The sequence below is a fragment of the Aquarana catesbeiana genome, linkage group LG04, assembly GCF_042186555.1.
Source record: "Aquarana catesbeiana isolate 2022-GZ linkage group LG04, ASM4218655v1, whole genome shotgun sequence".
NCBI lineage: Eukaryota > Metazoa > Chordata > Amphibia > Anura > Ranidae > Aquarana > Aquarana catesbeiana.
Window position 1 is genome coordinate 551,330,737 of NC_133327.1, and position 15,563 is coordinate 551,346,299.

At 40.8% G+C, this 15,563-nt stretch overlaps 1 protein-coding gene across 1 annotated transcript in view; it reads left to right on the forward strand.

Moving 5' to 3' along the window:
• The first annotated feature begins 775 nt into the window (after positions 1-775).
• The window catches only part of LOC141141282 (uncharacterized), a 30,442-nt gene continuing 15,654 nt past the window's right edge, over positions 776-15,563 (forward strand). The window contains 3 exon segments of the mRNA XM_073628957.1: positions 776-1,021; positions 1,713-2,243; positions 2,245-2,362. Coding sequence (XP_073485058.1) covers positions 776-1,021; positions 1,713-2,243; positions 2,245-2,362 — 895 coding nt within the window.

Here is a 15,563-nt window from a genome sequence, read left to right on the forward strand (position 1 = left end):
AGTATTTATGTGTTTTTATGTGTATTTATGTGTATTTATGTGTAGTTATGTGTAGGAGGCTCTCACACATGGCAGCTCTGTGGCTTGGAGGTTAGAACTTCTGCTTAGTATCTCTGAGGGTCTGGGTTCAAATCCCAACCATGTTACTGCATGTGGAGAAGTTGTCTCCCAGGTCCTATAATTATGTCTAAATGTAGTAGTTATGTGTAGGAGGGTTCCACCACCATTGTAAGTCTTTTCCAGATACACTATATAGCCAAAAGTATTGGGACGCCTGCCTTTACACACACATGAACTTTAATGGCAGCCCAGTCTAATGCTGGCCATACACTATACAGAAAATCGGCCGAACCCATTTTCGAAAAAAGAACGTTCGGTAATGACCGCAAACGATCACGCCATCAGGTAAGTAAAGATTTTCGATCGTTTATGAACAGCAATGTATCGTTTTTTCGTTCGTTTTTTTCATTTATAAAAGGAAGTGTCAAAATGTGTTTGACCTCTGCACTGTGGCTTCCTGTGTTTGACGAGGAGCAACATACGTTCGTGCGTACGTTGGAACGAACCCTCTACCTACAATATGGATGTGGATGAAAGGACCATTGGCATAGTCATGCTTGGAGTGATGGCTATACAACAAGCAGAGGAACCCATAATCAAAAGGCGAAGGTTATGGAGTAAAGAGTGGCTGAAGAACCGGGATGACTTCTCTCATATGAGATTGGTTCGAGAGCTCAAGGAAAACAATCCAGATGACTATCGGAACTGTCTGAGGATGCCTGATGAGTCCTTTCAGCTCTTATTAAGTAAAGTGTCACCCCTTATTACCAAAAAAGACACAGTCTTAAGACCAAGCATCCCAGCAGAGCAGAGACTGGTAGCAACACTTCGCTTTCTGGCAACTGGCCGAAGTTATGAAGATTTAAAGTTCACTACCGGAATCTCTGCCCAGTCACTTGGCCGCATCATACCAGAGACCTGCCAAGCCATTAAAAGGATCATGCAAGAGGAATACCTAAAGGTAATGACACACTGCTTTTATTTTTAACTCTCAAACACTGTACAGCTTGCTTTGTTTAACTTTGATTTTAGAAGCTCTAAACATATCAGTAAACTCAAACTAGTTCATAACATGTCAAACTGACAAACATAACATATTTTAACCCAAATGTATGTTATTCACAAAGATGTGTACTGATAATCATGTCCCCAGTTGCTTTGTTGACGATCCTGCTGTGGGAATGGTACGTGCCACTGATGCATTTGTTGAGGTACTTGCAATGATTGTGGGTGTGTGGTTTGCAATGATTGTGGGTGTGTGGTTTGCAATGATTGTGGGTGTGTGGTTTTGTGCTCAGCTAAGTGTGTATTTGTGGTCAGCTCCCCCCTTAACCCTTTATTAAGAAGTTGAATGAGTAATGGTTCCAGTAATTGTTTTTGGTCTTCTGACATCCTGCGCATTTTCTTTGCTGCAAATGCACCCAGGTCATCACATTCATCCTTCTTCTGATTTAACGCTGCAGATGCTTGTAGTAGAAAGTTGCCTATTGCATCTTGCTTTGTCTTTCTCTTTTTGGTAATGCTTACTGGTGGTGATGTGACAGTTTGTGTTTCACTGCCAAATAGATCCTGTATAATAAAGCCAATTGTTATAATTTTTGGACAATTAAGCCTTAAATTTTTTTGTAACATATATTTTTATCTTTGCACAGCTGCTATCATCTGTGGAGGAATGGAAATCAACTGCCAAACAATTTCAAGACTATTGGAATTTTCCAAACTGTGGTGGTGCCATAGACGGCAAACATGTTCGGATAATACCCCCAGCAAACTCTGGCTCATTCTTCTACAATTATAAAGGCTACTTTAGCATTGTCCTAATGGCAATTGTCAATGCCAAGTATGAATTTATATTTGTTGACATAGGGAAAAATGGCAGAAATTCGGATGGGGGAATAATAGAGAAGACCTCTTTTTTCCATCACTTAAAAAATGGACTTCTACATCTCCCATCCCAAGAGGACACAGTTGAAGGTCTCAACTCCTCATTTGTTGCCGATGACGCATTTGCGTTATCTGAGCATATTTTAAAACCTTTTGCCCTGAAAAACCTGACACCTGAGCAAAAAATTTTTAATTATAGGTTATCTCGTGCTAGACGAGTTGTTGAAAACGCGTTCGGTATTATGGCCAACCATTTTAGAATATTTCATACAGCAATAAATGTAGCCCCCCCCAAAAATTGACACAATAGTCCACAGTTGCTGTGTGTTACACAATTTCTTACGGCGTACTAGCTCCAACTACATGCCCCAATCCCAGTTGGACCGGGAAGATACTTTGTCTGGGGATGTCACGCCTGGTGAGTGGCGTAATGACACCGAAGGCTTATTAAACCTAGGCCGTGCCCCACCACGTCTCTCCAGTCAAGTCGCTCACCAGAGTCGCATTGATTGTATGCACTATTTTCTGGGTCCTGGAGCAGTAGATTGGCAAAACAATATCTAAATGCTATGTAAATTTGAGTGGCTGCATTTATATATTATTTCATTACTAAATACAGATGTCATGTAAGATTTTTCTTTAAATAAACAAAATTACCAAGTTACATGTGCTTTGATTTTTGGATGTATTCTCTTCAATTTTTAGTTTCAGATGTGTATAATAAAACATAATATTATGACTTTACCTGACTGTCTGCCATTTCGTCAAATGTTCCATCTTCTTCATCTCCTGAAATATTCTCACTGATACTGTCTAAACTTGACACAGAGGGTCGTGCTTCCTCCTGGTCAGTCAGAAAACGTAGACTCTCAAAATACCACAGGCGTGGCACATATACTTCATCTGCACCTGCACCAGATCTTTTGGATTCATTAATTTTATTTAATTCTTTTTTGAAGATCGTACGCAGATTGGCTATTTTTTTGGTCACATAGGATATATCTGCTTTTGCATACACAACAGTGCATAGTTCCACTAATTTAGTATACGCTTCTTTACGTTTTTGACGATCTGAGTAGTCTTTGGAGTGCACTTTCCATAGATATGTAAGGTCTCGGTACATTTCAATGAATTGTGGCAGGAAATGTGGTGATGTAAATTTGTCCACCATTGCTCCTGTAATAATCAAAAATGCAGCATTGTTCAGTTGCCAAACTACACCTAACAATTAATACCCTATAACTATTGTACTGGTCTGCTTACCTTCAGTTCTTCAAAATCTTCTGTGTATTGGCCCGTGTAATCCTTTGTCTGGTCAGTGGCAAGACAACATTCTGTTCGGTGTGTGTTAAGCACCATACACACGATCGGACCTTGTACAAACTTTCCCGTTGTTTTTTTTGGAAAAGGGGCCTTGTCTCTCTGAACTTGTATTGCATGCAGACGGTCTGACGTTTAGGCAACAAACACGAACGTAGTGACGTTACAACGTACGGATGACACTTCCAAAGAAGACGTTAAATTCTTCGGCGTCATGCTTCGGGCTCCCTCTGCTAATTTCTAATTATTATACGTTTGGTCAGTGCAGATTCGTGCGTTACTTTGTGTTTACGACCGTTTGTAAAATTGTAGGACAACCAGCCATGTTACGCAATCCTAGGAGAGAGTGTGTTGTTTATGGGCTTGCAGTTCTTGCTGTGACTCTAGCCCGGTCCAGGAATAGTCAGAGTAGTAGGATGAGGATTATTTGGGCCAAAACTTGGCTACTTAATCGTGACCAAATTAGCCACATGCCCTTGCTGCGTGAGCTGCAGGAGAATAATCCAAATGATTCTCTGAATTATCTCCGGATGACGGACTCCTGCTTTCAGCAACTATTGTCCTTGCTGTCCCCCTATATCATGAAGCAGGACACCTGCATGAGGGCTGCTATTCCAGCAGAGCAAAAGCTCATAGCTACCTTACGTTATTTGGCGACAGGGAGGGGTCCCCAGGATATCAAGTTTACCACTTGGATCTCTCCCAAGGCTCTGGGAGAGATTATTCCTGAGACATGTAGTGCTATTATCCAAGTCCTGCAGAAGGACTATATTCGTGTAATTTTTGGGATTTAATATCACCTTCGTGTATTGTAACAAAGTATTGTATAAATTTAGTATTCCATCCTTCCCATTTTTGTAATATGCTGTGAATGAATGCCCTCTTTGTCCTCATGCATGCTGTAACTTTTTGGTGGCCTACATGCATATTTTCCTTCACTAACCTCCCCAGCATGCTACCCTTGGCCCACACACACCTAGCCTAGTAACTTAAAACTGTATTTTTTTAGGCTTCATTTTTAGGTTTACCACAAACACCCCCTAAAATGTGTCCCAATCTTATTCCTGTCCTTTAAATTCATGCAGAGTGCAAGATTCCCTTTTTGGTTGTGCAAACACTTATCCCCCCCCCCCTAAAAAAACACCCAAAAAACAGTCAACCGATATAACTACTCTATCTGCTGATTTTGAAAAACACATACATAGTATACCTTATTTTTTTAGGTAAGATTGCTGCCTAAATTCTCAAAAGCATGTAGTGCAAGGGCCTGCAAGATTACCTTCAAAAGGTCAAAATGATACGTTCGTTATGATGAATTTAGCATTATGAGGGGCTCACACCATCCCTGTGCTGTGCTCATTATGAGGGGCTCACACCATCCCTGTGCTGTGCTGACTTCCTGTGTTTATAACTTTATCATAACGAATAATCCTAATTAACGAACATTGTTATTATTTTGTCCGATGTATGTCAAAATGTGTATAGATTTGAACAATGTGCCTTCTTATTTACGGATTTGCCCACTTCTTACCTGGCCACTGGCCTGACAATGTTCTAAAGATGGATGGTCAGGCAAAATAATACCTAATTTTTCATGCATTTAGCTCTCATGGAAGTGTAGAGGTTTACTTGTCAAAACCAGCTACCAATTCAACTCCCCCCCCCCCCTTAAAGTTTAGGAATGTGCCACCAGAGGGGGTGAGGGAGCATATAATTACAATTTAGCCTTTTTTGGATGTTGGGATGAATGGACGCCACTCTGACGGAGATGTGATGATACGTACTGAATTTTAGGATCGTATACAAAAAGGGACCTTAATTTTTCAAAATGCTCTGGACAATATTGAGGTACTAAATTTTGTCTTTGGGGCAGATGAGGCTACATTGCCTCAGAGAAAAGTGATGAGCCTTTTTCCCGACCAGCTCAATAGGCTGTGATTCCAGCTATGGAAAGTGCATGTGCTGGTTTGGGCTCCCAGAATGCCCGTCTTGTCAGTGAACAATATATGGACTACTTTTTTACTTGTTGATTAATTATTTTACTTCTTAATAAAATGAGATTTTCAAGGAACTACTGTTGTCTGTTTACTAGCTTTGCAAATAGCCTTGATCTTTTTAATTTTTGCCACTAGTGCAAACCAACCTGATGTGCAACATGAGGTGACAATCTCACTTTGAGCTAACTATTATATTGTGCTGTGTATCAGCTACACACATTTTAGAGTACACTGTCAATGTAACCACAGCAACTTAACAAATATACTGGTATTGAGCATTGAAATAAAAAAACACACATTGTTTTTTTTCTAAAATGTTTTTATATGTGCACATTCCTGTGCGTTTTTTCTTTTGACAAAAAGGCATATTGTAAAACTGAACTTGGATAACAACCACAAACTTACAAAGTTCAACATTAACAAAATATGTTAATTTTAATTTTCTTTATTTATTCTAAACAATTGGATTACAAAATTGTTGCTTAAAAATCTTTATGTAAATTTTTTTTTGATATTTTTTTATATTTTTTTGATATTTTGTGTGTAATTATTTATTGATAATTTGTTTTATTTTTTTTTTTTTGGGAAATTTTTTCTATCATTTTTTTTTTTACAAAATTGTTTATAAATATTTATATAAAATTTAGGTTTTCATTTTTTTTTTACATTTTTTTATCATTATTTTTTTATAATTTTTTTGGTCATTATTTTTTATGAAAAATTTTGTTCATTATTTTTGACAATTTTTTTTTTATTTATTTATTTTTTTTTTATTAACAAACAGAAACAAACAATAATTTGGACATAATCATGCAGCAGTAAATGAAGAACATGATAGATGTTTATGGACGTCAAAAGTGTTTAGATTCTACCCAAAACATCTATCATGTCCTTCATTTCCTGCTGCATTGTGTTGAGATGATCTCTCATGGCATCTATTTCGCCATTCCATAGCATGATCTGAGCTATGAGCCTTTGGGCGCTGTCTGATGTAAAGTGGTCGGGTGGCTCTTCCACAACCAGAACATCACCTAAAAAAGTGAGAAAAAACATGTATTTAGAAATATGCAGGCATACATAGATTACCTGAAGCTGGGGTGTCAGACACTCACCTGGTGAGGTACAGGCTCCCACTTCCCCCACCTCTCTTTCATCAACATGTGTGATGCTGGTGCTGGGTTCAGGTTGGGGGTCCCGGCGATATTGGGGGTCCCGGCGAGGTTGTGGGTCCCGGCGATGTTGGGGGTCCCGGCGAGGTTGTGGGTCCCGGCGAGGTTGTGGGTCCCGGCGAGGTTGGGGGACCCGGCGAGGTTGGGGGTCCCGGGCAAGGGTTGGGGGTCCCGGCGATGTTGGGGGTCCCGGCGATGTTGGGGGTCCCGGCGAGGTTGGGGGTCCTGTTGACCCTGTTGTCTGCGTCTTTGATTCCCTATGAACAATTAAAAAAAGGTATACTTAGCACACAGATATTTATGGCCCGAAATAGAAATATGAAACATTGCTTTCAAGTGGTGTACAATTGTCTGTTTAGGAAGAGAACCAAGTTGAAGACATGAAACCGAGCCCTTTCTTTGATGGCCGTCTCCATCCGGCCTACCCTACCGCATTTGGGTCGCACGCAATATCTATGCTTGTTGGTTGTTAACCATTTTATTGCTCTCTCTATGTATTTAATATTGTGAAATAAAAAGTTTTTAATTTTACATTCTTTTCTCTTATTCACCTGGAATACTTTAGCACCGCTATAATCCCCTGTCCCTTTACTCATTGGTTATGATTAAAAAGACCTTTGACCAGAAATTCAATACTTACCTTTTTGGGCCAAGTTTTTATGGTGTCCCACACTAGTGCTCCTGAGTCCAGATGTGTAACCAGCTGCTGTGTCCTCTCCTTACATTCCACTGAATCTATTTATCAATTAATTAAAATTTCAAAGACATCTAGACAACAATGTCTTTTAAATTCGTTCAATCACATAAATGATCATGACCAAAACAGTCATAAGCCTATATCAGTTTAAAAAAGTCGTATTCATTGGCAAACGATCACTGTTGGTCCTTACGAACGTTATTTCCTACCCGCGAACGTTATTTAACACCTACGAACATTCAGTATAACAGTCAAGAAAAGCACATGGAGAAGCAGGCAAGTGAAGAATCATAAATGGGACACACAAGTACTTACTTTTTCGAAGTTCCTTCCTTATTTTGAGGTACTGATCTGGCTCCCTGTTTTTCAGGTCAGACCAGCGCTTTCTCAGTTGGTCCTTCTTTTTATGGACCCCAAACTTCCGCTCCAAGGCCTTCACCACATCAGTGAGTATTTTGTCCTTGACAAAATTGGGATGGGCATATGGGCCATGTTTCCCATCATAATCTTGCTTTTTCAAGATTGCAACCATCTCCACCATCTCCTCAAATGACATGTTGGTGGCCTTCCTGGATCTGGATTCTGACACATGTGTCTCCGCCATGTTGCTCCTCACTACGCACCGAAGAGAAAAGGGGCGGGCAATATTAAAGAAAAAGAACGTCAGGGGCGGAGTTTCAGGCATGCGCCGTCTATGTCAAGTTAACACGTGGTACGAACGAATGCGTGATGCCGTTCGGGTAGCGGAGTTTTCACGCATAGGTAGTGTATATCAATCGAACGAGCGTGTGATGTAAGATTACGTTCTGTTTGTGTGCGAGACAAAGGCAATCCGAGAGTCCCCGCGAAAAGAAGCTGGTTCTAAATTCTGTCGCTACCGTTCGTAATTTTTAATGACATTTTTTGAATTTGAAATGTCATTTTGCTGTCTGACTGTTTTAAACAGGGGAAACATGCGCCCCTTTACAGGCATACTATAGAGACCCCCCCTAGGTAATAAATTTAAAGGAATATTACACTTTTATTGTTTGACTTTATTCATTATTAAAATCACTGTTCATGAAAAAATGGGTGTTTTGTAAACTTTTCGGTCCATTCATACATGTCTCCTGGGGCAGGACCCAGGTCACCAAACACTTTTTATGGCAATACCATGAATATAAGCCTTTAAAATTACCACTTTTAATTATTCATGTTCAACTCCCTTAGACTTTAACGGTGTTCACGTGTTAAAATCAATTTTTGGCCTGTTCAAATGTTCTGTTGCAAAACTAACAGGGGGGTGTTGGTCTCATCCCTAATTGCAATTAGCTTGCATATTATCTCTTAAAATTATCACTTTGGAATTCTACCATAGACTTTTATAGGTTGGCAAATTAGAAAATGTTGTATGGGGCACACTGCAAACAGCCCCCCCCCCCACAGCTGCCCTACTGTCAATGCAGCGTGACCTGTGCCACATACAGCATGACCTGTGCCCAATACAGCCTGGTCTGCCTGTGCACCATACAGCCCCACCTATGCTGAGGAAGAGGCAAGCTACTAGGATCAGCAGAGAGCGGGATTGGCCACTGTACTAGCTTTCATTTGAATTTCCCGTCTTCCCGGGGCTCATCACATAGCCCCACCTCTTGGCCCGACGCCTTTGATGACGTCACATGTCCCGCATTGGATCGGCGTTCTATCAAATGCACTGGCCCAAAAGGTGGAGCTATGTGACGTGAGCCCCGGGAACATTGGAAGTCCTAATGAAAGCTCTTACATCGGGCAATTCAGCTCTGCTGATACGGACAGCTCGCCTCTTCCTCTCCTCTCTCTTCCCCTGGCTGGGAGACTGTGCCGGCGGTGCTCTTATCCTCACTGGGCCCCACTCGGCTGCGGGCCCCATAGCGCCCGCATGGGTCAATACGGTGGTAGTTACGACCCTGAATGCATAGTAATTTTTTTGGGGTTAAAAAAGTGAGTCCCATATCAATAGACAGCAGTGGCCAAAAAGGATTAGGACAAGAATGAGAAATGCTGGAGTCAGAATGATCGTCTTTCCTATTTGGACACATTACAAATTAAAAAGTCATGACATGAAAATTGTTGATGAATGATGTCCAAAAATTAAAATGATGTTGGTTTTACACACACAGGAACTTTAGAGCCAAGAAGAGCCTGGGCCCAGCAGCCAGACAACAACTGAGTGCATGATCCCTCCCCTGCGTCCTCCCAAAAAAAGGGCCAGGAAGAGCCAACATCTGGATGAGGCCACAGCTGAGTTCTTAACTAGGGCTACCTCTCTGATAAACACAGCACCCGATAGTGCTGAAGGGTTTGGCTGTTTTAATGCTAGTAAGCTCCGTGAGCTTGACGCAGATCAAAGGGAGCTATGTGAGGCTCTAATCATCCAGCTCTTCAGCAAGGCCAGGAAACAAGAGCTAACCACTAAATCTCATGTGTGTCATTTGAACAACACTCCTCCACAACAAACCTACCCACCCCAGCAAGCCCACCCACCTGAGCAGCATGGTGGTCAGTGGCAAAAGCAGCCCCAAGGATCCACAACAAGGCCACTGGTGTGGGGAGTTTAGGGGCTAATAATTTAGCAGGTTGAATTTTTGGATTTCAGTATGATTTAATAAGCTATATTTTTTCATTTGATGTGTATCGTTTGCTCTTTTTCTTTTGAAATTATAATTTTTAATTGTGATGACAGAGAACATGTCTAATAATTTTGTAAGTTTATTTATGTTGTGAATGCACAATAAGCAAAATGGCCTTAAAAAAAATTTTTTAGGATTGATATCACTAGAACACAAATCCTAACTAAAATATGTTTGTCTGTACTCTGTCAGTATAACCAGCAAAGCAGATTTATTCTTAAGCCATTAAAAATTCGTGATGGTCCTTGCTTCCGACCATGCGTGTTTGTACTTTGGACTAAAGTCCGATGGTATTTTGTGCACACACGATCGGAGTTTTGTTGACAGAAAGTTTGTCCGTTCGTAGCCAACAAAAGTCCGAAAAAAATAAATAAATTTGTCCGATGGAGCGTACACACGGTCAGATGTTGCTCCAGAACTGCTAATTTGCATGTTTGTTGTCAAAAAGTCTGATCGTGTGTGCGGGCCTTTATATAGTTGGTGTTGACGATTGGTCATGACGTTTTGACGTGAACGTATTTGACACGAATATTTCCCTTCCGGGTTAAATGATTTTCAACCATGCGCAGTAGCAACCATTCGTTTTTTCACGGACGAAGAACGCATTAAACTTGCAATTTATCGTACGTTCGGCAGAAAATTTCCAAACTTGCCGTTCGTTTTTTTCCCACAAAAACGTCACAAACGATTATCGATTTGTGCCCATTAACTTGCCGAAAAACGAACGAAGTGTCTATATGAATGATTTTTCGGCCGATTTTCTGTATAGTGTATGGCCAGCATAGTGTGTGTGTGTGTGTGTGTGTTTTCCTTCTACTTTTCTTTCTTTAGTTTTTGTGGGTGGTGGTTTTGGGAAAGTGCAATATCTCTTTTATATTTTATTTCAATATGTATTTGTGCACCAAAAAACTAATCTCTTTGCCCTGGTTCACATGCTACTTTGAAATCGCGCTACTTCACTTGAAGTAGCACGATTTCAAAGTAGCAAGGTCAGCGTGATTTCAGGTGACTTCATACACAAATGTCTATTGAAGTCGCACCTGAAATCGGCAAAAGTAGTGCAGGAACTACTTTAGCAAATTGATGCGGTGCCACAAAAAAAATGTTGCATCAATTGGAACAGTGCCATTGCCAATAGTCATGCGATTTGATCTCTTAAATTGCATGACCAATCGCTCCAATGTAAACCTAGGCTTCTGCACAACTGCAAGTTATATATAAAGATTCCACCTTTATCATTAACAGCTGTGGAGAATTGCAGGTAATGAATTCAGCTGGTGGATAGGCAGTGTTTGAATGTGTCAGCTCTGGTTCACATTGGTGTGATTTGACATGTCAAATCTGTGGCAATTGCACTGTTCTAATTGGTGCGATTTGTATTGATATTGGTGCAGAAACCTGCACTGATGTCTCTGATGTTGCCCCCACAGTCGGGACTGACATGCAGGAATGAAATTGTGGGAGTTCAGCTAAACGATTTCCTCCCTCTGTCAGTGTGAACCAGGGCTCAAACTGGGCCTTTTGCCTTTGTAATTCACCTGCTGCTAACCCAGGGACACCATTTCTTAGCAAACTCCCTTAAGTTTACCTTCAAATATATGTAGAAATACAGATTTGCATATCTGAAAATAAAAAAACTAATCATGGTTGAGATCAAATATTCGCAGCTGCAATCAAAAGCGTGGTTTCACCTTCTAACCTGGAAATTATTCATTGTATGCACCTGGAAGTTCCTGTGCTGGTCAGGATCTCCATCTAGGTGGACATGGCGAGGTCTCTTTAGCAGAGAGGAGGCGCTGCTTATTGGCCGGGTAAGTGTAGGATATGTACTTGTACTTAATCAATGCGGGGTGGATGTCGTAGTTAGATTTGGTGTGGGTGGGGTTCATTGATTTGTTTGGCATCACCACACATTTGCTTCCGTCCCATGTGCACACATCACTTTCTGCATTTGTTCTGCTGATGTAAATCAGTAAGGACTATGCAAGTATAAATGAGAGCTCCTTTTATTAAAATATATATGACTTGTTTCACAGCTGGGCGAATTTTCCAGCAAATTTGGACCTTTGAGTTGCATGACAAGTTGTACCCCATGATTCTCAATGACAACTATTCATATCTGTGCTACTTTAAGTCGCACCAACTTCAAAGTAGTCCCTGTACTATTTTGGTGTGACTTAAGGTATATCGGGTACAATATTACACAGGCATTCCCAGAAGTTGGGGCCAAGTTGCAGCGGCAAAGTGGCAGCAAAATAGTGTGACTTTCAGGTCGCAGCAGTGTGAATGAGATTCAATGATAACACCTTTGAATTTGGCCCTATTGTCACTTGTGCATCCTGAAGGTGTAGCAAATTCGTCCCTGCACTACCTTGGTTTGACTTTGATGCAATTTGAGGTCCATACACCACAAGATTACACAGACATTGCTTCAAGTCATGACAAAGCTTTGCAATTTTAAGGTCGCACAAGGGCAAATGGGGCCTTATTCAAAGGTGTTATCAATTAATCACATTAGGTTACTTTCACACTTGGGTGACTTTTCATGGAGCTTTGGACCTCAGAGTCACATGAAAAGTTGTCCCCCTTGATTTCCATGCATATTTATTAGAGCTGCACGATTAATCGTCATCGTGATTTTTTTCCCCTTTACGATCTTGAAAAAAGAGTTTCACGATTCTTGCTATGCAAAGAACTTTCTCTGCTCTTCTGAAGCCACAGCCGAAAAACCAGGAAGTCTGCCAAGAAATAGAACATTCTTTATCAGTGAACTTAACTAGAAACCTTGTAACAATTTGTCAATTAAATAGAATTCTGTGTAAGTGAGGAAAGTTTAACTACTTAAACACTAAACATTTTTCTGACATTTGTTGGTTTCAGGTTAAAATCATTTTTTTTTGCTAGAAAATTACTTAAAACCCCCCAACATTATATATATATATATATTTTTTTAGTAGAGACCCTAGAGAATAAAATGGTGGTTGTTACAATATTTTATGTCACACTGTATTTGCGCCTTTCAAATGCAATTTTTTTTGGGAAAAAAGTACTTTAATGAATTAAAAAAAAAAAAAGAAACGTTAGCCCAATTTTTTGTGGGATAATGTGAAAGATTTTAAGTCGCGAGAATCGTGATCTTTTTATTCTAAGCAAAAAAATTGTGATTCTCATTTTGGCCAGAACCGTGCAGCTCTAATATCTATGCAACTTCACCCATGTTCACATAGGTCTGAATTGACATGTCAAATTGTAGGCCAAATCGGCGCCTATTGATGGCAATGGAACTGTCCGAATTGGTGCGACGCCACAACGATTCCCAAAAGTAGTTCCTGCACTACTTTGGGCGACTTCAGGGGTCGATTTCTTACCTCCCAACTTTTTGAGATGGGTATAAGGGACACCTATTAGCAAAAGTAGGTAGGCATAGGACACCTTCTTAAAGGAGAACAGTTGGGACCTATGTGATTTCACTAGACATCTGTGCAGGAAAGTGCACTGATGTCTCTGAAATCGCTGACAAAGTCGGGCTGAGTCACACTTGTGCGACTTTGGATATCAGAGTCGTATGACAAGTCATACCCCATGATTTTTAATGTGTACCATTCATATCTGTGCAACTAGTTGAAATAACACTGACTTCAACGTAGTCCCTGTACTACTTTGGTCTGACTTTGATGGGAGTTGAGGTCCATAGACCTCAAGTTTACACAGGCATTCCCTGGAATTGCGGCAAAATTGCTGATGCAAAATCATGGGAAAGTTGCGTGTCTTTCCCTGTGACTCCTGTGTCCATAGACCTCAAGATTACATAGGCATTGCTTAAAGTCGCATTAAAATCTCGCAACTTTCAGGTCGCACAAGTGTGAAAGGTGCCTAAGTCACTGTGCTGAGTACTATTTTATACCTAGAATATAAAGTAGTCCCACCATCAAACACTAGTAAACATATGTTCTCAATATAATTGTGCTCAAATGGCTGAAAATCACACAGATGGTATCACCTACTGAAAGCTTGCATTGTACTCAGCAGCATATGCTGAAAAGAGGCAAATGCCTATTAGCCAATGCCACATCGGCACGAGCATGGTTGTTACTATAATATTAATGTCTGAAATGCAAAACATTATTGTATTGAATCAAACATTAGTAAATGTATTTTCTCTATAGGTAAGTGCTCAGCTCTGTAGCATAGCGGTATACCCTGCTGCCCCCAAAAGTTCAAGCCATGAATTCAAATCCCACTGACAGCATCACCTCCCAGAAGTGTGCATTGTACTCAGAAGCATAATTAGGCAAAGCACATCAGCTTGCTTTATTCCATATTTTCACTCTTCAAATGCATGCAATGGTATGTACTTATTCAATAACATGGTATGGAATTCCAAAATTCAAGGAAAAAAATGTCGTAGGGTCCCCCCAGTGTCCATACCAGGCCCTTCGGTATGGACTTTAAGGGGAACCCCACACCAAAATGTAAAATAAATTTGATGTGGGGCCCCCAAAATCCATACCAGACCCTTACCTGAGCATGCAGCCTGGAGGTCAGGATAGGGGGGGACGAGTGAGCACCCTCCCCTTCTGAACCTTACCAGGCCACATGCCCCAAAGCACCTTTTCCCCATGTTGATGGGGACAAGGGCCTCTTCCCGACAACACTGGTCGGTGGTTGTCGGTCTGCAGGCAGGGGGTTTATCAGAATCTGGAAGCCCCCTTTAACAAGGGGGCTCCCAGATCCTGCCCCCTATGTGAATAGGTATGGGGTACATTTTACCCCTACCCATTCACCAAAAAAAGCAGTGAAATGTAAAAAAATTAATAGCCGGTTTTTGACAAGTCCTACACTGTCTCTCCCTCCTCCATCTTCTCCCCGAGCTGTATTCTCCCAGAGCCATCTCTCCTGCCGCCGCCATCTGCTGTGTTCTTCCGCACCGCTGGTTACCCGCTAATAAAAAAAAGCTGCTCTTCTTCCATGGTGGTCTTCCTCCGCTGTGTTGTCACCCGCTGTGTAGTGTCTCTTACATAGCCATGGAGCGGACTCTCCGGGTGACATTATCGGATGGCCACAGAAGACCGCCACAAGAAGAGCGGCTTTTTTTTTATTAGTGGGTAACCGGCTGCGCTGAAGAACACATCAGCGGGAGAAGATGGTGGCAGCAGGAGAGACAGCTCGGGGAGAAGAAACATCAAACACTAGTGAATGTATTTTCTATGTATGACTGTGCTACACCCAATAGGCTAGCGGTCAGCACTTCTACCTTGAAGAACTCATGGGTTCAAATCCCACTAAATACTAAAAGATTGAATTGGTGAAAAAAAAGCAAATGACTATTAGCCAATTAGCCAAAGCAGCATATGCTGAAAATAGGTGAATGCCAATTAGCCAATGCACTTTAAATTTGGCTGATTCTATTATATTAACTCTTCAAATGCATGCAATGATATGTAAGTATTCAATACTATTATGGTGTGAAATTCCAAACACCACACACTAACTAATGGGCAGATTACATTTTTTTGTTTGTTCATTTTAATTCGCTTGTGCACTGAAAAAAAAACAGCTGGGGGACAGTAGATTGGCTGGTATTTGAACTTGTACCATGAGTGCTGTGGAGACATCTGAGCAGACTACTAAGCCATTGTGCTAAGTATGAGACCTGCATAATAGTGTAGTATGATTAAAGAATGAATATAAATAATTACCGCTTTATAGTCACCTAAATTAAAAAATAAAAAACAACATACAACAAATAGATAACCTAAATGTTTAATACATGTAACTTTACAGAATA